General features: G+C 37.6%; 1 protein-coding gene across 1 annotated transcript in view; it reads left to right on the forward strand.

Moving 5' to 3' along the window:
* SMG1 (SMG1 nonsense mediated mRNA decay associated PI3K related kinase) overlaps nt 1-27,303 on the forward strand; it is a 107,569-nt gene that overhangs the window by 57,272 nt on the left and 22,994 nt on the right. The window contains exons 24-41 of the mRNA XM_017663326.3: nt 2,228-2,370; nt 2,511-2,712; nt 11,389-11,498; nt 12,181-12,328; nt 12,696-12,855; nt 13,606-13,726; nt 16,557-16,805; nt 17,142-17,426; nt 18,062-18,206; nt 18,324-18,462; nt 19,450-19,680; nt 19,794-19,971; nt 20,501-20,662; nt 21,206-21,423; nt 21,734-21,888; nt 23,323-23,545; nt 25,663-25,909; nt 26,336-26,565. Of these exons, the coding sequence (XP_017518815.3) occupies nt 2,228-2,370; nt 2,511-2,712; nt 11,389-11,498; nt 12,181-12,328; nt 12,696-12,855; nt 13,606-13,726; nt 16,557-16,805; nt 17,142-17,426; nt 18,062-18,206; nt 18,324-18,462; nt 19,450-19,680; nt 19,794-19,971; nt 20,501-20,662; nt 21,206-21,423; nt 21,734-21,888; nt 23,323-23,545; nt 25,663-25,909; nt 26,336-26,565 (3,346 nt within the window). The remainder of the gene's footprint in view (nt 1-2,227; nt 2,371-2,510; nt 2,713-11,388; nt 11,499-12,180; nt 12,329-12,695; nt 12,856-13,605; nt 13,727-16,556; nt 16,806-17,141; nt 17,427-18,061; nt 18,207-18,323; nt 18,463-19,449; nt 19,681-19,793; nt 19,972-20,500; nt 20,663-21,205; nt 21,424-21,733; nt 21,889-23,322; nt 23,546-25,662; nt 25,910-26,335; nt 26,566-27,303) is intronic.

Raw genomic sequence — 27,303 nt, forward strand, 5'->3', positions numbered from 1 at the left:
AATATTGACTGATGTTTTATCTTTGTATTGGCACCCTCTATTACCCAGAAGCTCTACTATCTGTAGCTGATGAGCCTCTGGAGTGATGGTGGGGGTCTCGGGAGTGGCGCTGCTGCCTCTCAGTAGGAAAGTGCTGTTTCCTGCTTCCCGGTTGTAGTGCCTGTCTCCAGTGCCAGGGCCAGTGGGCCAAGCGCGAAGCTAGAAGACTCTATGCTTTGTGCTTGTATCTGCCATTGCCAGGGCCACCCTCTGGCTGGCCTGGCGCAAGGAGAGGGACATCCACATTGCGATCTGGTGTCAGCCAGGAGGAAGGCACAGCAGGCTGTGTGTCATGGTGGGGTCCTTGGAACTGCATAACACCCAGAGATATGGAGTGCCTGAAGCTCCTGAAAGTTCCCAACTAGCTGGGCAGACTGCATCGTGATAATTTTGTCCACCTGTTCTTTCTCCTGAGCAGCAACCTCTGTGCAATCCCTGCTCCGTTAGCATCCCTCTTGCTGTTAGAAAGTCTCTCAGACTGCTCTCCTTTCTTTTGTTTTGGAGCAACTGGATGTGGATCCCTGTTTCTGCAAGCGGCTGGAATCTTCAGAGCACCATGTAATGTAGGTTTGTGCTCCTAGAGCAGATCTCTAGGGCTTGGTGTTCAGTAGTCCTAGGCTTCTGACCCATCCCTGCTCTGTTTCTCTTCCTCCCACCAGGAGCTGGGGTGCCTGGAGGGTTTGGGTCCTGCCGGATCACAGCTTTGCTACTTTACACTTTTCCATAAGGTCTTCTCTTTTCCCCAGATGTAGGCAGTCTGTCGCAGTCTTCTTTCCATTCACTCTTTCAGCATTAGTTTTATTTGCTGTATTTTCATATTATTTGTGGTTTGGGGAGGAGGTTTCTGTGTCACCTCACATTTCGCCGTCTTTAATCCCTTTTCATCTAGTTGCCTATGTTTTTTATGTATTAGTAGGAGATCTTTCTTAGAACGAGATCTGCCAATTACTGGTTTTATAAATACTTTTGGACTTGGTCCTTAATTGATAATCTTTCACGTTGTAAGTTTTGGTGTAAATTCCTTTCTAGTTTTTTTTTCATACATAATTTGCTGTCCTCTTTTTACAGAAATAGGAGTGTTTCTGCTTGTTGCAATTTTAGAAAAAACTCAGCAGTGTTTAAAAATTTTTTTTATATATTTTAAGATGTTAAATATTCTACAATATGATTTTTAACAACACAGTTAATATTTTTTTTGTAAGTACCCCATAATTTAACAACCCTTATTATTGGGCAATAAGGCTGTTTCTGATCTTTATTATAAATCTTAATATACCATGGCACTTAACTCTTTGCTCATAGTTGTGATTATTTTCTTTGAATTCATTCCTACAGTTTGATTTATTAGAAGAAATTGCTATAAACCATAAGCCTTATGATTCTTACTATTGCTCAGTTACCCTGGAGAAGAAATAGTTTTAATTTATATCTCTAATAATAGAGTGACTCCATTGTGAATATTTAGTCATTGAGAAACAAGAACTACACCACTGTCATCAATGGAAATAATGTTTTAATTTACATTCTTTTATTAATGATTAGTAGAACTTTTCCCATGTGTTAGTGACCATCATGATTTTTAAAAACATAGATTATGTCTTCAGAGCCTCTCATTTTTTCCTTTATTGATCTGTGAGATTTCTTATGCATTCAGATTGTTGATGCTATCTTGATGTCTCGATTTGTGATTTTTTTAATGCTTATTGTTTTTCATTTTTGTTTTTTTCATACCCAGAGGTTTCAAATTATTATGCCATTAGACCTGTTACTTTATGTATTCTTTTCTTGTGTTTATTCTTATACTTAACCTTTGCATACATTGAGATCAGACTTACCAGTATTTTCTCTTAATTGTTTTATACTGTCTTTTCTTTTTCTTCTTTTTCTTCTCTTTCTTATCTCATTCTCTTTCTCGTTTCTGTTTGTTTTCTTTTCCTTTTCTTTTTTCTTTTCCTTCTCTTCCCTTCTCTCTCCCTTCCCGTCCCTTTCCTGTTTCCCTCCCCTCGTCATTTAACTGTCTTTGAATTTTTTCATTTGTGAAAGAGCTGTAATTTTGTATGTCCCAACTTGACACAAAATAATTAATTCGTTGTCTCAGTTCAGTTTATTGACTCGTTCTTTCTAGTATATTTTGGAAATGAAATATGCGGATCATTTTTAAATAAGACTGTTTGAATTTGCATTGAAGGTTTGAAAAAGCATCTGTGGAATACCAGGAGCACCTGTGCATCATGACAGGCATCGATTGCTGCATCTCCAGCTTTGACAAATCTGTTCTCTCCTTGGCCAATGCCGGGCGTAACAGTGCCAGCCCCAAACATTCTTTGAATGGTGAGCATTCAGTACTGAAAGAAAAAGTTGTAGTCAAATAGTACTGATGATCTTACTGTATATTTTTAAATTTCTTTACTCTTTGAAATATTTATAACTGCTCTGGATCTCTCTTTATTTTGCAAAATGCATTCATTCAGGTGAATCCAGAAAAACTGTGCTATCCAAACCAACTGACTCTTCCCCTGAGGTTATAAATTATTTGGGAAATAAAGCATGTGAGTGCTACATTTCAGTTGCTGATTGGACTGCTGTACAGGAATGGCAGAGTGCTATCCACGACTTGAAAAAGAGTACCAGCAGTACTTCTCTCAACCTGAAAGCTGATTTCAACTACATAAAGTAAGGGTTTTTTTCTTTCAGTTATTAATTATAATACTTAACCCTGTTAAATATTCAGTAGCTTTAAAGTCATCTTCCTCTATGGCAGAAAAATATTAAAATTGGTCATACTATTATTACAAGATGATTGTAGTTTTAATAATAGTACAATTCTAAAAATGACTACAGTGAGAAACTAATGTTAGAGGTGAGGAGGGTATATGTGCAATGAGAAAACACTCATAAATATTGAAACAGTTATTTGGTATTGATTCTCAAGAGGCTTACATTTGATGGCTTTGTTTCTAAATTAGGTTTGAATATACAAAAAATATTGTTAAAGGACAGAGTATATGAACATGTGTAAATTAAACTCCCTTGTCTTTTTCTTCTCCTTAGTCCTCTGCATTTTTTATAATCCTTTAATTCAGAATTTGAGTACTGGCTTTATGACAGACACTTGGCTATGTAGTAAAGGTCATTAGCTGTCCTTGCACTTGAGGAGCTCATCTTCTAGTGAGTGAGTGGGTTAATGGGTAACTTCTCCATTGAGCATGTATGTGTTCCAGCCAGTGGGATGCAGTGTACATAAAACATGAATTCCAGTCTTTGAGGAGCTGACCTAGTGAGGACACACACTGACAAAAGGACAAAGGTGGAGAATACCATCATCATGACAGTTGAGCACAGACTTGAAGAACCAGACCTGATGCAAGAATGATAGGATTGGAGTCTTATGGAAATGTCCAGGAAGCGATTGTGGTCAGAGCAGAATAGATAATAGAAGATAAGGGCAGAGAAATAGGTAGGACCTGTGAAGAGGACTGTGATTGCTAGTAACACTGAAAATCTTGGGTGGGGTTTGAATATCACAGGTGGGTCATGATCTGATTTTGTGTTCACTCTGGTGCGTTGCGAAGAGATTGGAGGTAGAGGGCAGGGGTGGGAGCATGTAGACTGTTTGTGTGGACAGAGGTGGGGGGGGAGAACAGATACAATTAACTGGAGTGGGAGCACACAGAATAGAAAGGTGCGTGTGAAACATCGTGAGATTGTTTAGTAAGCAATCAATTGAATTTAGAACTAAGGAGGGAAACTCTAAGCTGGAGAGTGATTTGGGGATAATTAGCATATAGGTGATGCTTACAGGCCCTCTTTGCGTTTCATTCTCTGTACTCCAGAGGCTTTGTAAGCCACCAAAGCCACAGATAAGGCTCTGGAGAAGAGTGAGTAAAAAGGAAAGAGGGCCATGGTCATATCCTTTTGAGCATCTTTGTTAACGGATGGGAGAGGACACTATTAAAAACACAAGGACATTGAGGAATGAAGTGTGGGAAATGTAGGAGAATCAGAGGGTTGTAGTTGGCCTTGTCAGAAGCTCCAGAGATTGCAAAGCAAGGGTTTTGTAGAGAGATAAGGAGAAGTAACCAGGTTGACTACACTGAGTGGTGGAGAGACTTGAATGAAAGTTTTAGTTAGGTTAATGGGGTGGCGAGTTTTTTTTGAAGTCTGGGAGAGGAAGCTATGGCTGGAGGAGAATATTGTGTGTGTATTTTAAATACTGGAGAGAGAGAATTTTTTTTAACTAAGGGGAAGGAGCCACTAGAAAGCAGAGGTCGAAAAAAAACAGGATAAAGAACATCAAGTTAAGGATTAACAGGACCTCACTTTTTCTGTGTCTCAAGGAAAGCAGTTAAGTTTGATACAGACAGTTTTGGGAGTATATGGTGGATGGGGGTAAGAGAGGAAATTAAAGCCTGTGGGTTTTGTTTGTTTAGTTTTCTTGAGAAGTCAGTCATTAGCTGAAAGTAGGGCTAGAAGCAACACAGGGAACTTGCCACTTGAGAGAACTCAGACTGTAGTGGCAGAAATGGTAAGTGTGTGGGTCACCAAAGCCCAACAGTTCCTCAGTGCCGGTAATTAACAGTTCGCATAAGAAGCTGATGGATGCATTGCTTCAGGTTTGGGCTTTGTGGGGGTAGAAGCAGCTACTGACAGTGATGCACATTTCCAGTGCTAGATTCAGGCTGAGTTGTAAGGGAGGTGACAAAGAGGGACAGGAAAAGATGAGAGACTAACAGAAAAGAGAGATTTAGAAACTCTTTAAGTGGACTCTTGTTGGCAAGCAGCTGTAATGTGAATGGGAACACCCAAGTGGAGGGTGTGAAAGTAGCAGTGGGGAGCTAGGAGGATAAGGCCTCATCTTGGAATGGATGGCATAGGATGAGAAGAAGGAGCTTCAGAAGTGTCAGCATTTTCAGATAAGGCAAGGAGATGGAAAGAAAGAATTCTTTGAAAGAAATAGGTTCCATGAAACAGTGGAAAAGGGAGGGAGAGGAGTGACAGCAGGGCTTGGATGTAAGATTGAGGTAGTAGGGTAGGAGACTGACAGAGGCTTATGTGCTAGGTGAGGAGTGAGGCTAGGTTGGGAGTTAATTCAGTGGTGGCTTGGGGAGAACTAGGTGTCCACTTTGCCAACTGCAGAGGTCTACTGTCAGTTTGCTGACAGACGCCGAGGATGACACACTGTACAAAGAGGAAGGAAACATGGAAGGGTGAGCATGTTAAACTGAATGTTCACAGCCGTGACTTTCTGGTTTGTCACTTGATTTCAGTGCTAATTAAGATAGTAGTCACATCTTCAAAGTAAAAATAAAACTGTGGCCTACCTGGAAAGAACTTTATTAAAATAATGCTCTGTGACTGTGCTTTTTCTAAAATTTGTTCTATTTTCAGAGTGGTTCTACAGACTGGGTAGGGTGTAATACAAGCTAACTGATGTTTTTTTTTGTTTGTTTGTTTTTTAATTTTTTATTAAGGTATGATTGATATGCACTCTTATGAAGGTTTCACATGAAAAAACAATGTGGTTACTACATTTACTCATATTATCAAGTCCCCACCCATACCCCAAAGCAGTCACTGTTCATCAGTGCAGCAAGTTGCCAGAGATCCACTATGTCCCTTCTCTGTGATACACTGTTCTCCCCGTGATCCCCCACACCATGTATACTAAATGTAATACCCCTCAATCCCCTTCTCCCTCCCTACCCCACCTGCCCTCCCACACCCCTCCCCTTTGTTAACCACTAGTTCATAGTCTGCTGCCATTTTGTTCCTTCAGTTTTGCTTCATTGTTATACTCCACAAATGAGGGAGATCATTTGGCATTTGTCTTTCTCCACTTGGCTTATTTCACTGAGCATAATGTCCTCCAGCTCCATCCATGTGATTGCAAATGGTAGAATTTGTTTCTTTCTTATGGTTGAATAGTATTCTATTCTATATATGCACCACATCTTCTTTATCCATTCATCTACAGATAGACACTTAGGTTGCTTCTATATCTTGGCTATTGTAAATAGTGCTGCGATAAACATAGGGGTGCATATGTCTTTTTGAATCTGAGAAGTTGTAATCTTTGGATATATTCCAAGGAGTGGGATTCCGGGGTCAAATGGTATTTCTACTTCTAGTTTTTTGAGGAACCCTCCATATTGCTTTCCACAATTGTTAAACTAGCTTACATTCCAAACAGCAGTGTAGGAGGGTTCCCCTTTCTCCGCATCCTCGCCAGCATTTGTTGTTCTTAGTCTTATCGATGCTGGCCATCCTTACTGGTGTGAGGTGATATCTCATTGTGGCTTTAATTTGCATTTCCCTAATGATTAGTGATGTGGAGCATCTTCTCATGTGTCTGTTGGCCATCTGAATTTCTTCTTTGGAGAACTGTCTCTTCATATCCTCTGCCCATTTGTTAATCTGGTTATTTGCTTTTTGGGTGTTGAGGTGTGTAAGTTCTTTATATATTTTGGATGTTAACCCCTTGTCAAATATGTCATTTACAAATACATTTTCCCATTCTGTAGAATGCCTTTTTGTTCTGTTGATGGTGTCCTTTGCCGTACAGAAACTTTTTAGTTTGATGTAGTCCCATGAGTTCATTTTTGCTTTTGTTTCCCTTGCTCAAGGAGCTGTGTTCAGAAAGAAGTTGTTCATGCTTGTATTCAGGAGGTGTTTGCTTATGTTGTCTTCTAAGACTTTTATGGTTTCATGACTTACATTCAAGTCTTTAATCCAGTTCATGTTCACTTTTGCATATGGGATTAAACAGTCCAGTTTCATTCTCTTGCTTGTAGCTGTTGAAGAGGCTGCCATTTCCCCATTGTATGTCCATGGCTCCTTTATCATACATTAATTGACCATATATGGTTGGGTTTATATCAGGGCTCTCTAGTCTGTTCCATTGGTCTATGGGTCTGTTCTTGTGCCAGTACCAAATTGTCTTGATTACTGTGGCTTTGTAGTAGAGCTTGAAATTGGGGAGCGTAATTCCCCCTGCTTTATTCTTCCTTCCCAGGATTGCTTTGGCTATTCGAGGTCTTTTGTGGTTCCATATGAATTTTAGGATGATTTTCTCTAGTTCGTTGAAGAATGCTGTGGGTATTTTGATAGGGATTGCATTGAATCTGTAGGTAGCTTTAGGCAGGATGACCATTTTGACAATATTAATTCTTCCTGTCCATGAGCATGAGATGTGTTTCTATTTATTGGTATCTAATTTCTCTTAAGAGTGTCTTGTAGTTTTCAGGGTATAGGTCTTTCACTTCCTTGGTTAGGTTTATTCCTAGGTATTTTATTCTTTTTGATGCAATTGTGAATGGAATTGTTTTGCTGATTTCTCTCTCTGCTAGTTCATTGTTAGTGTATAGGAATGCCACAGATTTCTGCATATTAATTTTGTATCCTGCAACTTCGCTGAATTCAGATATTAGATCTAGTACTTTTGCAGTGGATTCTTTACGGTCTTCTATGTACAATATCATGTCATCTGCAAACACGGACAGTTTAACTTCTTCCTTGCCAATCTGGATGCCTTTTATTTCTTTGTGTTGTCTGATTGCTGTGGCTAGGACCTCCAGTACTATGTTGAATAGAAATGGGGAGAGTGGGCATCCTTGTCTTGTTCCCAATCTTAAAGGAAAAGCTTTCAGCTACTCGCTGTTAAGTATAATGTTCGCTGTGGGTTTGTCATATATGGCCTTTATTATGTTGAGGTACTTGCCCTCTGTACCCATTTTATTGAGAGTTTTTATCATGAATGGATGTTGAATTTTGTCAAATGCCTTTTCAGCATCTATGGAGATGATCATGTGGTTTTTGTCCTTTTTGTTGATGTGGTGGATGATGTTGATGGATTTTCAAATGTTGTACCATCCTTGCATCCCTGGAATAAATCCTACTTGATCATGATGGATGAATTTTTTATGTGTTTTTGAATTTGGTTTGCTAATATTTTGTTGAATATTTTTGCATCTATGCTCATCAGGGATATTGGTCTGTAGTTTTCTTTTTTGGTGGTGTCTGCCTGGTTTTGGTATTAGAGTGATGCTAGCCTCATAGTATGAGTTTGGAAGTATTCCCTCCTCTTCTATTTTTTGGAAAACTTTAAGGAGATTGGGTATTAGGTCTTCACTAAATGTTTGATAAAATTCAGTGGTGAAGTCATCTGGTTCAGTTTTGTTCTTAGGTAGGTTTTTGATTACGAATTCAATTTCTTTGCTGGTAATTGGTCTGTTCAGATTTTCTGTTCTTCCTTGGTCAGCCTTGGAAGGTTGTATTTTTCTAGAAGGGTGTCCATTTCTTCTAGGTTATCCAGTTTGTTAGCATATAATTTTTCATAGTATTCTTTAATAATTCTTTGTATTTCTGTGGTGTCCATAGTGATTTTTCCTTTCTCATTTCTGATTCTGTTTATATGTGTAGACTATCTTTTTTTCTTGGTAAGTCTGGCTAAGGGTTTATCTATTGTGTTTATTTTGTTGAAGAACCAGCTCTTGCTTTCATTGATTCTTTCTGTTGTTTTATTCTTCTCAATTTTATTTATTTCTACTCTAATCTTTATTAAGTCCCTCCTTCTACTGACTTTGGGCCTCATTTGTTCTTCTTTTTCTAGTTTCATTGATTGTGAATTTAGACTGCTTATATGGGATTATTCTTCTTTCTTGAGGTAGGCCTGTTTTGCAATATGCTTTCCTCTTAGCGCAGCCTTGGCTGCATCCCACAGATTTTGTGGTGTTGAATTATTGTTGTCATTTGTCTCCATTTATTTGGTCATTGATCCATTGGTTATTTAGGAGCATGTACTGAAGCCTCCATGTGTTTGGAATTTTTCATTTTCTTTGCATAATTTATTTCTAGTTTCATACCTTTGTGGTCTGAGAAACTGTTTGGTAAAATTTCAATCTTTTTAAATTTACTGAGGCTCTTTTCTGGCCTAGTATATGATCTTTTGAAAATGTTCCATGTCACTGAGAAGAATGTGTATTCTGTTGCTTTTGGGTGTAGAGTTGTGTAGATGTCTCTTAGGTCCATCTGTGCTATTGTGTTGTTCAGTGCCTCTGTCTCCTTACTTATCTTCTGTCTTGTTGATCTGTCCTTCAGAGTGAGTAGAGTGTTGAAGTCTCCTAGAATGAATGCATTGCATTCTATTTCCCCTTTTAATTCTGTTAGTATTTGTTTCACATATGTGGGTGCTCTTGTGTTGGAAGCATAGATATTTATAATGGTTGTATCTTCTTATTGGATTGACCCCTTTATCATTATGTAATGTCCTTCTTTGTCTCTTGTTACTTTCTGTGTTTTGAAGTCTATTTTGTCTGATACAAGTACTGCAACTCCTGCTTTTTTCTCTCTGTTAGTTGCATGAAATATCTTTTTCCATCCCTTCACTTTTAGTCTGTGTATGTCTTTGGGTTTAAAGTGAGTCTCTTATAGGAAGCGTATAGATGGGTCTTGTTTTTTATCCATTCAGTGACTCTGTGTCTTTTGATTGGTGCATTCAGTCCATTTATATTTAGGGTGATTATCGATAGGTATGTACTTATTGTCATTGCAGACTTTAGATTCATGGTTACCAAAGGTTCAAGGTTAACTTTCTTACTAAGAGTCTAACTTAACTCACTTAATATGCTATTACAAACACAATCTAAGGGTTCTTTTTTCTCCTTTTTCTTCCTCCTCCATTCTTTATATATTAGGTATCATATTCTGTACTCTTTGTCTGTCCCTGATTGACTTTGGGAATAGTTAATTTAATTTTGCATTTGCTTAGTAATTAGCTGTTCACTTTCTTCACTGTGGTTTTATTACCTCTGGTGACAGGTATTAAACCTTAGAAACACTTCCATCTGTAGCAGTCCCTCCAAAATAGACTGTAGAGATAGATGGTTTGTGGGAGGTAAGTTCTGTCCATTTTTGCTTATCTGGAAATTGTTTAATCCCTCCTTCAAATTTAAATGATAATCTTTCGGGATAAAATAATCTTGGTTCCAGGCCCTTCTGCTTCATTGCATTAAATACATCATGTCACTCCCTTCTGGCCTGTAAGGTTTCTGCTGAGAAGTCTGATGTTAGCCTGATGGGCTTTCCTTTGTATGTGATGTTATTTCTGTCTCTGGCTGCTTTTAATAGTCTGTCCTGATCCTTGATCTTTGCCAATTTTATTACTATATGTCTTGGTGTTGTCTTCCTTGGGTCCCTTGTGTTGGGAGATCGGTGGATCTCCATGGCCTGAGAGACTATCTCCTTCCCCAGATTGGGGAAGTTTTCAGCAACTACCTCCTCAAAGACACTTCCTATCCCTTTCTCTCTCTCTTCTGGTATCCCTATTATGTGAATATTGTTCCGTTTGGATTGGTCACACAGTTCTCTCAATATTCTTTCATTGTTAGAGATCCTTTTTTCTCTCTGTGCCTCAGCTTCTTTGTATTCCTCTTGTCTAGTTTCTATTTCATTTATCGTCTCCTCCACCATATCCAACCTGCTTTTAATACCCTCCATTGTGCTTTTCAACGATTGGATCTCCGACCTGAATTCATTCCTGAGTTCTTGGATATCTTTCCGTACTTCCATTAGCATGTTAATGATTTTTATTTTCAATTCCCTTTCAGGAAGAGTCATGAGGTCCATGTCATTTAAGCTTTCTCTGGAGTTATATTAATTTTACTCTGGACCAGGCTCCTTTGGCTTTTTATATTTGTATATGGCACCCTCTAATGTTCAGAAGCTCTACTCTGGAGCTGCTCAGCCCCTGAAGCAAGGTGGGGGGTCGCAGGGGAGCAGTATTGGTGCCTGGGGGGAGGGAAGGGCTGTTTCCTGCTTCCCGGCTGCTATGCCTGTCTCCACTGCCTGAACCAGTGGGCTGAGCACATAGGTATAAGCTTTTGTCCCAGAGAGCTGAATATGGATCCCTGCTTTCCATAAGCGGCTGGAATCTTATTCTTTTCAGGAATTCTGCCTGTATTAGCTTTTCAACCCCGTAATCATGTGAGTATAATGAAAGCACCATGAAATGTAGGTTTGTGCTCCCAGAGCAGATCTCCGGAGCTAGGTATCCAGCAGTCCCAGGCCTTCCACTCCCTCCCTGTTCCGTTTCTCTTCCTTGCTGGTAAGCTGGGGTGGGAGAAGGGCTTGGGTCCCACTGGGCTACAGCTTTGGTATGTTACCCTGTTCCGTGAGGTCTGCTCTTTTTCTCCAGGTGTATGAAGTCTTGCGCCGTCCTCTTCCTGTTGCTTTTTCAGGATTAGTTGCACCAACTATTATTTTCTGATTGTATACGGTTTTAGGAGGAAGCCTCTGTCTCTCCTCTCAACGCCCCTATCTTTAATCCAGTCCTGACTGATGTTTTAATTACAGATCACTAAGCAGTTTTGAATCTGGAGAATTTGTTGAATGTACTGAACAGTTAGAATTGTTACCAGGAGAAAATGTCAACGTGCTTGCTGGAGGATCAAAAGAAAAAATAGGTATTTGAGATAATACTTGTAAAATTAAGTATTTTTATAGACAAGTTGCTCAGTGTTTGGCTTAGTATTTTTACTGGAAAATCTGGAAGTTTTTGTACATTTATTTTGGGGCAGAGTCCCATGTGAAGTAACAATGTTAGGGCAGTTTTATTTACATTTGATTTGGCAAATGAAAAACAGTAAGCAAACTTAAAAAATGCTATAGTAATACTTGGAGATTTATTTAGCCATTTTGTTAGAAAAAGTGTAAGTAGTTTTTAAGTTAAATATTTTTCCTGCTTGACAGCTTGATGTGGTTCATTAAGTTCTTTATCACAATTGGAATGTTTTGTAAAATGCTTCACTGAAGTTTGTGTTGAGTATTTTGTGTGTTAGCATTGATTTGCTAGATTTAGTAAGATTTGCCTAAAACTTAGTATTTGTTCCCATTTGTCTCTTTAAATAAAAAACAAACTGATTTTTGAGCTTTTGAAATCTGAGTTTGGGGAGTTTGAGATACAGTTTTATGTGAAGTATAATTTTTTTATAGCTTTCAGAAATGCTTAATTATAGTCCTCAAGCTACCTGAACTTAAATATGAAAGGAGGTATTCATTGGTGCTGCTTTATTACACTGTCAAAATATTTTATTGCTCTTACACATTAAAAGCAAATTAATGTAATGGAATTTTCTTTTTCTGTAGATATGAAAAAACTGCTTCCTAATATGTTAAGTCCAGATCCAAGGGAACTTCAGAAATCCATCGAAGTTCAGTTGTTGAGAAGTTCTGTTTGTTTGGCAACTGCTCTAAATAATCTAGAGCAAGACCAGAAGTGGCAGTCTGCAACTGAGTAAGTTTAATCCTTGCTAAGCAGGTAAATATACATATTTGCCATTTGTAAAATGTATGTACTTTGGTGGGGGTGAGGCAGTTTTCAGACCACTAAAATATTAGTTCTGATAGCTTCATTTTAGTTGTAGGCCATGTGATATGTGAATGCCAGTGGCCAACATACACAGAGATTGAAACTGAATAAAATGTAAAAATCCCCCAAAGCATGTACTGACTTGCTCATATCATTTTACTAAAGAGCAGCTCTTCATCCTACCCTGCTTTGGGTGCCAGTACAGCAGCATCTCACCAAACTGCTTTATCCCTTCGATGGTTACAGGTTGGAAAATCCCATTCATTACTTAACAGTAAATATTTTGTTTCAGAAATGTGGTAAAGTACTTGAAGCAAACCTCCCGCATAGCTGTTGGACCCCTGAGACTTTCTACTTTAACAGTTTCACAGTCTCTGCCAGTTCTGAGTACCTTGCAGCTGTATTGCTCTTCTGCTTTGGAGAACACAGTCTCCAACAGACTTTCAACAGAGGTGTGTATATGTATATTTTTACCAGGGTATTCTTCTAAACATTAACAGGCATTAGTGTAGGACAAATACTATTTTTTTGGTTTTTAAAATAGGATTTGCAGCATTTTGTTTCATGAGCTAATAAATCCAGAAATGTGTAATGCTATTTTCAGGCACATTTTCATTTGAGAAATATGTAAGGCAAACGGAAGAAAGTAAGGTATATAATTTCAAGGCTGGCTAATTGCATAGTTATTTTCTCTTTCTTTTTCTTTGTTTTTCAGAAAGGGGTTGGTGTATGTATGTGAATATATTTCCCTCTGGCAGGTTCATAAATTTTAGGTTACTAAAATGAAGACACTGTTTCCTTCTCATATATAGGGTAGTTTAACCAAGGGTGGGCCCTTCCCAAGGGAATTATAATCTCCGAGAATCTGTTTATAAAATTGTTTGGTTTTATGTTCTGTAATTTAGCTTATGCTTTTATAGTAAATTTGCTGTGTTTATTTTTTGTAAATGTGCCTACTTTATTGATAAGTATATTGATAAGTTGGACTTAATATTCTAAAAAAATTTTTTTTTGTTGGCAAAACCTTTTCTCTCAGAATGTCTTTTCCTCTTGTGATTAGAAGATACAGTGAAGAAATGGAAGGGTTTAGTAGATAAACCTGGGATCTGAGGTAGCTGACTTAATGGGGATGTAACTGAACTCAGTCTACAAACAAATAAGGAGCTTGTTTCCATTAAGCAGTTTTGTTTTTTCTTGGGCAGGACTGTCTTATTCCACTTTTCAGTGAAGCTTTGCGTTCATGTAAACAGCACGATGTGAGGCCATGGATGCAGGCTTTAAGATACACCATGTACCAGAGTCAGTTGTTGGAGAAAATAAAAGGTGACTCGGTGTTTTTTATTTTTTTAAGTCGTTTAAGTTGAGATATAATGTAAGTATTTTATCAGTTCCGTGAATTTTGACAAATCTTTTTGTAACCATCAATACAGTGAAGATTTAGAATATTTACCTCACCCCCCACAAGGTTTCCTTACTCCTCTTCCCAACCATGTCTTCTACCTGCCCTACCCCAGACAACTGCTGATTTGCTTTCACTATAGATTGGACTCGTCTTTGCTGAAGTTTTATATAAATAGAAACAGAGTCTGCTCTCTTGTGTATGGCTTCTCTACATATTGCCAGTTCACCTATGGTTGCATGTATCAGTAGTGCAGTCCTTCCTGTTGTTGAGTAGTACCCATTCTTTGGATATACCACAGTTTGTCTGTTGATCCTTTGATGAATAGTTGAGGTGTTTTCAAATTTGGGTTGTTGTGTATAGAATTGTTATGAAATTCATGTACAGGCCTTCGGGTGGACATGTTTTTGTGTTTCTCTTGAGTAAATGCCCAGAAGTGGAATTACTTGGTCATACCGTTTAACTTTCAAAATCACTTATGAAATGTACCTTTTACGTTCCTTCTCTTATTATCTTCATCCTTCATATTGTTGGTTTTTAATTTTAGTCAATGGAGTGAGTACATAACAGTGTCTTGTTGTGGTTTATCTGTGTTTTTCTAATGACTAATGATCACCTTCTAATTTACCTAGTGGCCATTGTATGTCTTATTTTATAAAATGTCTGTTTAAATATGCCCATTTCTAATGAAGGCATAAGACTTATTATTCTGGATACAGATTCTTTGTGAGATATAGTATACTATGAATGATAAGTTTTAAACACTCCAGATGAATAGGTAATTAGTACTTATGTAAATATTTTTGTCTCATTTTCAATACGGAAGTGTCATAATGTTAAAGGGGTGCTATTTTATTGCTCTAAAATGGAAAAATTGCCAGAATTCTGGAGAATTTTAGTTGAAAACATGGTAGCTGGGGTTACTGAATAAATTTGACCATTAAATTCTAAGTAAGGTATGCTGGGATATAGACTTGCTTGGTGATTATTGGCGATTGTGATTCACCTGGATGCTTGGTGCCATGTAGACTTGGGTTGGATCCTTAGCCCAACATTTGTAAATTAAAGGACCTCTGGGCTAATCATTAAATGTCTGAGTCATTTTCTTCTTTCCAGTTATGGGGATTGCCCTAGTCATGAGATTCTTACAAGGATCATAGGAGGTGAGACAAGGTATATATAAAAGCCCTAGCACAGAGCATGACACATACAGGACTACAAGTATCATCTCCTTCCCCATCTGTCCTATATCAAACAAGTTTTAAAGTTGAGAAGGAAAAGTAACCCAGTGGTTATATTCAGAGAAAGAACTCCACCTTTCATCCTCTCCTCAGCAAGTGTTTTTGAATTGTGTACTTTGTGCTGGGTACTGTGCTTGAAGTTGGGATGTAATGGTGAACGAGAAAAGCCTGTTTTCTGCATTCCTAGGACCAAAGGAATTCTAGAGTATAGCAAGAAAAACTGATATGAAACGAGGAGTATGGTATGTTGAATGGAAGCGTGCATACATGGTGCTGAAAGAACATACAGCAAGGGCACACTGATCTAGTCTTTGGGATCAATCAGAAAAGGAGTTGGGGAGGAAGTAACATTTAAGCTGAACCCTGAGGGAGGTAGAGATGAGAAGGAAAGCAGCAGCCTGGTTTAGTTAGAAAAACATCATATGTGAATGCCAGCAGCAATTTTTAAAGATTCTTAGATGACTCGACTCACCTAAGGGTGAGTGGAAAGAGGATGAAGCTGGATGAAATTGAGATTGGAATGGAGTGCAGGCATCAGTGCATTAAAAAGAAGCCAAGTTTGGGAGTTGGGGCTTTGTCAGAAGGGCATGAGAAGCCATTAAAGAGACATTAAGTAATCTTGGTGTAAGTTCACTTCAGCTGCAGATTGAAGAATGGGATTAGAAGAGGATAAGACTGGGAACAAAGGGACCAGTTAACTGAAGTCCCTGCTAAAGGTAAACAACGTGGTAGAGACAAAAAAAAGAAGCAGATGTGACATGAGAGTTGAAAGTAAAGTCTAAGAGTATTGCTAGGTATCTGCTGAGGTAGCCAGATTGATTGATCATGAGCCTCCTCTTGAGAAAGGGAAAAGAGAAGAAGGAAGTGAAAGGTTTGGAGTGTGGTAGAAAATGGATTCCTTTTCATATGGGTTAAAGCGTCCTTGAAATACCTGAGTATAGATTGGTAGGCAGGTGGGACTCGCATGTCAGGTCTAGGTTAGCTATAAAGATTCAAGAGCCATCAGTTATTTGTATGATAATTGAAGCCACAGGAGTAAATGATATTGTCCAGGGAGAATATGCAGAGTGAGAAGAGTAGAGAGCCTAGGACCAACCCTGAGGAGCAGCAGTTTTAATGGATGGGTAGTGGACAAAAAGGAGACTAAGAAAGATTTTTCAAGAAAGGGAGGAGTAAACGAGGAGAAAATGGAATGGTAGAAGGCAGAGGGTACTTACATAAGAAGGGAGGATGGTCTAGTCCCACCCTCATTCCCCACCATTTGGCCTAGGCTCTTTTCTAAAATAGATGCAAAAACTAAAAAGTTAATTTCTTGTAGCAAATGATTTTTAGTTTTGTCTACTTCAGTGTTTATTGTATGCCAAGCACTATGCTATCTGATAGGGATTTAAAGATGATGAAACATGAGTTATCTTTGTTTAGGGAGGTGTTGGGGAAGAATTGTTTGACCATGTTCCTGTGCCATCTGGGATTAGACCAATCAGGGACTAATAAAATGTTCTCTTTCCTTCAGAACAAACAGTTCCAGTTAGAAGCCATCTCATGGAATTAGGTCTTACAGCAGCAAAATTTGCTAGAAAACGGGGGAATGTGTCACTTGCAACAAGACTGCTGGCACAGTGTAGTGAGGTTCAGCTGGGAAAGACCATCACTGCACAGGATTTAGTCCAGCATTTTAAAAAACTGTCAACTCAAGGCCAAGTGGATGAAAAATGGGGGCCTGAACTTGACATTGAAAAAACCAAATTGCTATATACAGCAGGTTAGTAAATGAATTATGGTTGATACATGGCTATAATAAAAATCATGAGTATAAATAATAAATGTTACTATGGCATGGTGTAAGGCAATCATGGAAAAGTTGATTTTTTTCAGCTGTTGCAGAATATTTGGGTTTTGAGTAAGTTGTTACATAGAACTGACTTCTTTCTAATTTGGCACTTTTAAAAGGTAATTTTGTTACTGTGTATTAAAGCAAGAAATGTCTCTGCCATGGATTGACTGTCTCTGTATTTACTTAATTATTTTACGCTGAAATAATGTTAATCATTTGCTTTTAAGGCTTCTAAGGGCTGGTGTTTTGGTTTTCCATACATAGGCCAGTCAACACATGCAATGGAAATGTTGAGTTCTTGTGCTATATCTTTCTGCAAGTCTGCCAAAGCTGAATACGCAGTTGCTAAGTCAATTCTCACACTGGCTAAGTGGATCCAGGCAGAATGGAAAGAAATTTCAGGGCAGCTGAAACAGGTTTACAGAGCTCCACAACAGCAGAACTTCACAGGTCTTTCTACTTTGTCTAAAAACATACTCACTTTAATAGAACTACCATCTGTTAACACAGTGGAAGAAGAATATCCTCGGATTGAGAGCGAATCCACAGGTAGGGTTTCTTTCTTTCATTAGCTTTGAAATAATTAATTTTAAAAGTTATTTTCCCCCTATTTTAAAGTTTAAAATGTTAGATTGGCTCTAGTTTGCTGCAAAAAGTATTTCTCTGAAAGTTTAGTATATTATATTGCCTGAAAGTAATGAAAACCCATTTTCTCCAGTTATCTAATGCCACTGTGAAAGTCACCGAACTCTGCCTCCCAGGTCATGCTCGCACCTTCCTTGTTCATAGTGCTTTTATGGACTTTGATGTTTTTGCTGGCAATAAGGTCCTTCCCCAGATACCTAAAATTTACCTCACACTAGAAATAGCAACAAAGATAGAAAATAATAGCCTGTGGGGTCCCTTTGGCTTCAGCCCATCTGACACCTGAAATACATTATTGATGTGTTGTGTAGGGGATAACATAAGCAGACTTGGGGAGCTGAGTGATTCATTTCAATATATTAGCCTTTTAGAAATGTGTAATACAAATGTGTGCTTCATCACATTATGTTTTATAATATTATTGAACTTATTGATAGCTTACAGATAATAAAATTCTAAAGTGTTAATAGGAATGCCTTTAGAAATTTATGAATGTAACATTGTTGAATTCTTCTATTATTTCTTCTCTAACATGGCAGTACATATTGGAGTTGGAGAACCTGACTTCATTTTGGGACAGTTGTATCACCTGTCTTCAGTCCAGGCACCTGAAGTAGCCAAATCGTGGGCAGCATTGGCTAGTTGGGCTTATAGATGGGGCAGAAAGGTGGTTGATAATGCCAGGTATGTATGTCAAAATGTATAATTTATTTAATGCATTGCAAAATAGAGATTTAAAATGTCTGCTGACATGGTAAAGTTTTGGTAGCAGAAATACTGATGACTTGTTTATTTTTATAGTCAGGGAGAAGGTGTTCGTTTGCTGCCTAGAGAAAAATCTGAGGTTCAGAATCTGCTTCCAGATACAATAACTGAAGAAGAAAAAGAGAGAATATATGGTATTCTTGGACAGGCCGTGTGTCGGCCAGCGGGTATTCAGGCAAGGAAAACATACCGTTTTGGGGGAAAAAACTGTCAAGGTTGCTTTTCTAATATACTGATTTTGAGGAGGTTGATGACATAAACTTGATTAAATAAATGTTGAATGGGATTTAGGCAATTTTTGTTTCAAATTAAAAGTGAGTTTGAAGATGAAAATGAGTTACATTTTTCTAAGAGGAATGTAATTTCTTGAGAAATCAAGTCATTTCCGTAGGATCCTGTTAGAGTAGGTGAGGTTTGTTTTACATAACTTAAATTTCTCTTTTAATTGCTCTTCTGATCAGAAATTCACTTCTTAACACTAGCTTGGGAGCTTTTAAAATATGCAAGTTCCTAAGCTTAACTTCAGATATTGTGAGTGGGAGGTGTGTATGAGTGTGTGTTTATTTAAGCTTACTTAGATGATTCTAATGTTCAGCTAGAGTTGAGAACCAGTGGACTAGATGATCTGTAGGATTTACTCCCTCCTTCAGAGTTCTGTCAGCTCTAGAATGTTATTGTGTATTTAGCTGCAAGCTTTAAAAACTGGGATTTTATTTGCTGAGCCCAACTGTATTGACCTTGCTTTAGACTTCAGCATATATCAAATCTAGAATTCTGCCAAAGCTGGTGTTGCATACATGCATAGTACTATAAAGGAACAAGGTCTGTTGTGACTGTATTTTGTATACATTCAGCCTTAAACCTTTGGTATACATTCAGCCTTAAACCTTTGGATGCATTGTTTAACTTTCTGCAGGCAGAATATTGTACTATAACTTAGAAGCATTTAAAGCATAAAAATTTTATCCTTCATTACCTACACTAGTAAACATATAAAGAAACATATAGGCATTGACTTAGCATGTGTAAACTAAATTGGAGTGATTTACTCTTTCATAAATGAGAAAAATGCTTTCCTTGCCCATGATAGAAAACCAATGTGCCTTTCTCCCTTTTCAGTTTGTGTTAAAAAAGAGCATTTTATATCCAATTTCTTCTTCAGGATGAAGACATAACGCTTCAGATAACGGAAAGTGAAGATAGTGAAGAAGATGACATGGTTGATGTTATCTGGCGTCAGTTAATATCAAGCTGCCCATGGCTTTCAGAACTCGACGAAAATGCAACGGAGGGAGTGATTAAAGTGTGGAGGAAAGTTGTAGATAGGATCTTCAGCCTGTACAAATTGTCTTGCAGTGCATATTTTACTTTTCTTAAACTCAATGCTGGACAGGTATGCCACACAGTGTTGTTCTAACAAAGTTTATTGGCAATTTCTTTCCTAGGAGACAAAAGCAGTATTTTGGGTTGTTTTCTTATTTCTTCCTTTGATCTTTCCACCCCTAGGTTCCTTTAGATGAGGATGACCCTAGGCTCCATTTAAGCCACAGAGTAGAGCAGAGTACTGATGATGTGATTGTGATGGCCACACTGCGATTGCTCCGATTGCTCGTGAAACATGCTGGCGAGCTGAGGCAGTATCTGGAACATGGCTTGGAGACCACACCAACTGCTCCATGGAGAGGTAATAGTCTAAATAAAATGTCTCATGAAAAATTATTTCTGGGTAGGATATTTAAGACAATAAAAAAATTAGTAGTCCTTAATATGTATTATTTGAATGTGTTACAGAATAACTATGTTAGTTAATAGGACACTTTGGACTTCTTGTTAGATACATTTCTTCCACCTTCCAGAGAACTGAAGGCTGAGAGGTAGGAGCTTTTTATATATAAAATGAATTTTGTAAAGAGTAGTGAAAATAAGTTCAAAAAATTTTGTATACACTTTGGAAAAATTATATATGCCTGCCTTCTTTTAATAGGCATTAACAATAAACACATTTTGCTAGAACATTTTTGAATTGTTCTGGATTTTGATTAGCTCTGTACTCTAACCAAACTTGTAAATCAAGAACTATTTTGTATGGTTGTTACTACAGGGAGAAATTTGAGGCCCTGAGAACTGATACACATCTCAGGTTTTATCCTTTTTCACTTACTGTGTTGATAGTTTTTAATAACTTTAAAGTATCTTTTCTTCTTCTCCTGAAGGAATTATTCCACAGCTTTTCTCACGCTTAAACCACCCTGAAGTGTATGTGCGCCAGAGTATTTGTAACCTTCTCTGCCGAGTGGCTCAAGATTCCCCACATCTCATACTGTATCCTGCCATAGTGGGCACCATATCGCTTAGTAGTGAATCACAGGCTTCAGGTATGGAATATTAAAAGACTGCTATTTTAAGTACAAAGTATTTTTGCAAATAATGTTAATTAGGTAAGTTTTTTGAACTCTATGTTCCAGAGCTGATAATAGTTTGCAGTCTTTAAAACTATATATAATTGCCACTTATTGAAGGAGTAAGTACTATGTCTGTTACTAAGACATGTGCTTTATACATTGTCTAGTCTCACACTGACTCACCAAGGCTTGGAGAAGTTGAGTCGCTTTTTCAGATTCACTGAACTGGGTAACTGGTGGGTATGGATTGAAAACAAGCTCTGGACTCTCTGGCTGGGAGAACACTCTATTTGTTGAGATTCATTTATTTTCCATTTACTTACAATATTAAAAAACATAAAGGCCTCCAAAAAGGCAGAATATCCATGATCTTTGATCTGTTTAGTGCACAGAAGGCAAATTAGTCAAGTGAGTGTTCTGGAATCAGATTACCAATGTTTTCCCTCACTCAACATACATGTGCACATAGGAGAAACATCCATAGTATACCTTCCTTATTCTCCCATTTTCTTATAGGAAATAAGTTTTCTTCTGCAATCCCAACTTTACTTGGCAATATTCAAGGAGAAGAATTGCTGGTTTCTGAATGTGAGGGAGGAAGTCCTCCTGCTTCTCAGGATAGCAATAAGGATGAACCCAAAAGTGGATTAAATGAAGACCAAGCCATGATGCAGGATTGCTACAGCAAAATTGTAGATAAGCTATCCTCTGCAAACCCAACTATGGTGTTACAGGTACCAAAAAAAACTCAACTCAGAAGTTTTTAAACAATTTATAACACCCCCCTCAACCCCCCAGAAATCCAAAAAACGATCCATAAAAACTGTCATGGATAGATTTGAGGAACAAAAAACCTTCTAGAATAATCAAAACTGGTTTTACAAATCTGTATTGATTTTCAAATCTGTATTTGTAGAATCACTAGTCAAGGTTCTCTCACATTATAATGTGCAAAAGATGCCCACCTCTGCAGTTTCTAGTGTTTGCAGAACTGCATGTGTGTGGACTTGTCAATGAGCATATTCAAATGTGCCATGTGTGCAGGTTCAGATGCTTGTGGCTGAGCTGCGCAGGGTCACTGTTCTCTGGGATGAGCTCTGGTTGGGCGTTCTCCTTCAACAACACATGTATGTCCTGAGACGAATTCAGCAGCTTGAAGATGAGGTGAAAAGAGTTCAGAACAACAACACCTTACGCAAGTATGTTTTCTTACACTTACTCTGAAAATGTAGCTCTCTCTTTTTTTAAAATAGAAAATATATACATAACTTAAAATTTGCCCTTTTAACCAATTTTAAGTGAACAGTTCAGTTGCATTTAGTACAATCACAGTGTCATGCAGCCTTTACCACTGTCCATTTCTGGAACATACTCATCCCAAACAGAAGCTCTGTATCCATTAAACACTAACTTTTCTTCTGCCCCACCATAACTCCTCATTACCACTATTCTACTTTGTGTGTGTGTGAATTTGACTACTGTAAGTACCTTGCATAAGTGAAATCAGCAGTGTTCCTCATTTTGTATCTGTTTTATTTCAGTTAGCATAATGTTTTGAAGTTTCATCCATGTAGCATGCATCAGAATTCCTTTTTTTACTGTTGAATAATATTCCATTGCATGGATACACCCTGTGTTTTGTTTATGTAATCTTGTGTCAGTGAACACTTACTTTGTTTGTTCCTACCCTTTGGCTGTTGAGAACAGTGCTTCTATGAACATTGGTATATAAGAATCTGTTTGAGTTACTGCTTTCAGTTATTTTGTGTAGATCCAGTGGATTTACTGGATCATATGGTAATTCTATGTATAGCTTGTAGAGGAACCACCCAATGGTTTTCTGCATCCACTGTACCATTTTATGTTTGCATCAAAAATGCACAATTTTATCTACAACTTTACCATTATTTTTTGCTTTTTTTTTTTTGAACAGTAGCTATTCAAATGGGTGTGAAGTAGTAACTCACTGCAGTTTTGATTTGCATTTCCCTAATGACTAAAAAATGTTGACAATCTTTTTATGTGGTTATTGACCATTTATATATATTCTTTCAAGAAATGTCTATTCAAACCCTCTACCCATTTTTGTTTGAATTAGGTTATTTGGGGGTTTTGTTTTTGTTGTTGAGTTTTAGGAGTTCTCTATACTCTGGATATTAGTCCCTTATCATTTTTTTCCCATTTTGTGTGTTGTCTTTTCACTTTTTTGATGCACGTGTGTTTAATTTTGAGGTAGCCCACTTTTCTCTATTTTTTCTTCTGTTGCCTGAGTTTTGCCATATATAAGAGATCATTGCCAAATCCAGTGTCAAGGAAGCCTTTTTCCTTTTCTTTTAAGAGTTTTAAAGTCTTAGCTCTTAAGGTTTTTGATCATTTTGAGTTAGTTCTTGCATATAGTGTAAGGAAGGTAAGAGCCTAGCATCCTTTTACAGGTGAATATCCAGTTGTCCTGCACCATTTGTTGAAAAGAGAAGCTGTCTTTCTCATATGCTGGATTTTGTGTAGTGTTAGTAACTTACTTCGCTAATACTTTACTTCCTTTGACTTACTCTTTGATGATACTACTTACTTAACACTTGATACAGTTAAATTATTCAATGTTTGTATAAACCTCTGTATGTCATCTTGGTTAGAGAAGAGAAAATTGCAATCATGCGGGAGAAGCACACGGCTTTGATGAAGCCCATTGTGTTTGCTTTGGAGCATGTAAGGAGCATTACAGCAGCTCCTGCAGAAACACCTCATGAAAAGTGGTTTCAGGATAACTATGGTGATGCAATTGAAAATGCCCTGGAAAAACTGAAGACACCATCAAACCCTGCAAAGCCTGGAAGCAGCTGGATTCCATTTAAAGAGGTACTGAAAAATCTCAAGAATGCTACTAAAATGGGAAATTCCATATGAGATAGACTATTTAAGTAAGGGGACTCTCCTTACTTGGAACAGTAGAGATTTTGTAAGCCTGTGGAAGGCAGCTATTGACCAGTTGCTTATAAGTAATGTAGAGAAAGGTGTTTTCTTCATGTTGAGAGTTTGGGGATGAGGAGTACTAGGGTAGCAATCTTTCATTTACAGAGGGTTCATAGCAGGGAAGAATATACTGTAAGAAAATAGCCAAGGGAAGGGGCTCTGGTCTTGAGCTAAATATTGATTGTCTGCTCCATTCTCCTCATAAAATATTAAGAAATTTAATCTTGTACCTATTTATTTTATTTTATTTTTTTGCGGGGGTAGGGGTTGCTTAGTATTTCTAATAATAGAAATATATTTCTAGCAATATATTCACCTATAATATCAATCTTTATAAGTATTTTGATATTAATTCTTTATAGGCTCTTTGGGGATTAGTATGTTTAAGTACTTAAGAATCTTTATTGTGTTTTGGTCCCCTTCTATATTTTCTCTGTTTGGTTTTGTTGTTTTGTTATAGAAACAGCACCATCAGTTGGGGAGCTTGTTTCTTATCTTGTTGCTTTCTCTTGCTTTTCATTACTCTTTTATTCTCTATCCCTATCTGTATTGCTAACTGATTTTCTTAATTGAAGTTAGCAATTAACTATAAAGAGGTACAGTGTAGGAACAAACAAAAAACTATTGAGAGATATAGTAACCAGGAAATGCAATCTAGAGGAAACTAGAAGAAATACTAAATTCAAAGGAAATAGCTAGAAGCACAACACAAGAATACTGAATGAAGGATGAAGTTTATTAGGTGTGGCCTAGCCAAAACTTGTTTCCTCTTGTTCCAATAGTGGTTTCTTGCTTCTTTGTCTTTCTCAGTGTATCAACTAAGAGGAAGAGACTAGAGGAGCACTGTGTGTGTGTGTGTGTGTGTGTGTGTGTGTGTGTGTGTGTGTGTGTGTGTGTGTGTGTGTGTGTGTGTGTGTGTGTGTGTGTGTGTGAAGTCAGAAGAAATTTTAACATTTGTGTACATTTTCAAGAATAATTCTAAAAATTAAAAAGAATCTCTCTTTTTCTGTTGTGCAGATAAAAAAAATAGAATTAGCTTAGGAATAAAATGTTTTAGAAGTCCCACATCCCTTCCTAGTTATTTCTCCTCCTATGAAACCACTGTTCTGAATTTTGAATTAATAATTTCTTGATTCTTAAAAACATTTTTGTTCATTGATGCATTTCTAAATGGTATATTGTTTAATGTCTACCTGATTTTTAATTTGACATAAATGAGATCATCTGTATGTGTCTGCTTGTGTTTATTACTTCCATAATTCATGGATCAGCATCAGGTTTTTGGTGATTCATCTGTATTTTGTATGCAGCCAACATTGACCTATTAGTAGGTAAATACCAGTTTATCCATTGTCCTGCCAGTGGATACTTGGGGTATTTCCAGTTGTCTTTTTTGTTTTATGAACAAAGCTTGCTAGGAAAATTTTCACATGAAAGCAGACCCCAGAGTTCATTAATTCAGGTGCAGATTACTGACTTAGTTATAAGTAGATACACAACTATACGTGCAGTCTGCTCCCTGTGAGTTATTAGAATGGAATGTAGTGTTTTCCTGCATACTTGAAGTGGTCAAAGCTCTACGTGGTTTCCTAAGGGTGTGTCTGCCTGACAGCCACTACAGTTAGCTCTATCTTCTGCTCAATTGCAAGGACTTAACTGATTTGTTTTGGCATTGATCAGATGTAGCTTAATGGTAGGGAATTAGTTTGCTACAAGCCCCAAATTTTGTGATCACAGCAGTGATTTCTTTCCATCTGCTGTGTGATTTCACTACTTGTTTGGACAGAGGAGAACAGAGTCCTGAACAAAGTAGAAATCACCCAGAGTATATCAGTACACCATTGTTCCTCCTCCCAGGATGGCCCAAATTTGTAACATGAAATAACTAGAACAAGAGGTATTTGTATGGATTTTTAAAGTTTATGCCAAATTGAATGTGGAGGAAAAATAAGTTTTGTAATGATAATGTAAACTTGTTTTTCCCATTTTATAAAAAAATATAGATAATGCTGAGTTTGCAACAGAGAGCACAGAAGCGTGCAAGTTACATCTTGCGTCTTGAGGAAATCAGCCCGTGGCTGGCTGCCATGACGAACACTGAAATCGCTCTTCCTGGGGAAGTCTCAGCCAGAGACACTGTTACAATCCACAGTGTGGGTGGAACCATCACCATCTTACCCACCAAAACCAAGCCAAAGAAACTTCTCTTTCTAGGATCAGATGGAAAGAGCTATCCCTATCTTTTCAAAGGTGGGATTTAAAAAAAGGATTAGTCTGGTGATGAATGTTATGTGTGCGTACGTACGTATGTATGTATATGGTAGAGAGGATTGTTTCAGGTGAATAGCCTGGGGTACTTTGTATCTTAGGTAATTTTTTGAATGGAGGTGGTTGGAGGCTGTGTAGTAAGATTCCCATTCCCCCTCTCACTTTGTTATTGAACTTGTACAAGCAGAACTGATCTACAGCTAGTAATGCTGGTGTCCCATGGCTGAATAGAATGTTCTGTAATGCTCTCAGTGTACCTCTTTGGCTATTAGTTCTTGACTGTTACTGATAATTGAGCAGGACACAAAAAGTAGTATGTTTGTAACCCTATTTTCCCCCACTCCGTGCTCCCGTTGCCCTTCACCCCACTTAGTCACCTAGTCTAAATACTTCAATTTGTTTCCATAGGATTGGAGGATTTACATCTGGATGAGAGAATAATGCAATTCCTATCTATTGTAAATACCATGTTTGCTACAATCAACCGCCAGGAAACACCCCGTTTCCATGCTCGGCACTATTCTGTGACACCACTAGGAACACGATCAGGACTAATACAGTGGGTGGATGGAGCCACACCCTTGTTTGGTCTTTACAAACGATGGCAACAACGGGAAGCTGCCTTACAAGCACAAAAGGTTGGTTAAAATGTAAATGTACATGTGCTTTCATTTGAACTTGCATAAACAGCAGGTATGCAGATTAGTCTGTTCTCCATTGTGAAATGTTTGTAGGCTTACTGCATGTGAGCATTTTGGTATGTTTATAAGTGTTAAAGAAGGAACAGATGACGTATTTAGGAAAGGTTTTGAGGCACATTTTTTAGAAATAGAGTTTTAAGAGGCAGAAATGATGACATTGGGTTACTTTTATTCTAGACAAACGGTGGGTACAATGGTAGTGAGGTTATCAATCATTCAGTTATTTAACATTTCACATCTTTAATGCCTTTTTTGCTTATTAGGGTCTTTGAATTAAATTTATAAATAAGCTTTGAAACCTAGGTTCTTTTAAATTAAGTATATAAAAAAACTTAATCACTGTGGCATGATATTTTCGTACCTGTGAAATTTATAATTTGATTTAGACTGGGTGTTTTAGAATTCATTTTAGCTAAGCATCTGAATGTTTAGTACTGCCAGAAACAGTATTGCTTGCTACCAGCATAAAGATAAATTATATACAGTCTCACCTTCAGGATTCTGTGTCTAGCCAAAGAAAACTATTCTAATTAGGGTGGTATGGAAAGAAACAAGTTTGAAAGGAGTTGCGTTTTAAAAGTAGGCATAGCAGACTGCAAAACAAGTACTGAAGGGTAAATTAGCAATGGGAATTAGGCTATCTAAATTTTTGGCTGAATTATCTTGTTTATATTG

The sequence above is a fragment of the Manis javanica genome, chromosome 10, assembly GCF_040802235.1.
Source record: "Manis javanica isolate MJ-LG chromosome 10, MJ_LKY, whole genome shotgun sequence".
Classification (NCBI taxonomy): domain Eukaryota; kingdom Metazoa; phylum Chordata; class Mammalia; order Pholidota; family Manidae; genus Manis; species Manis javanica.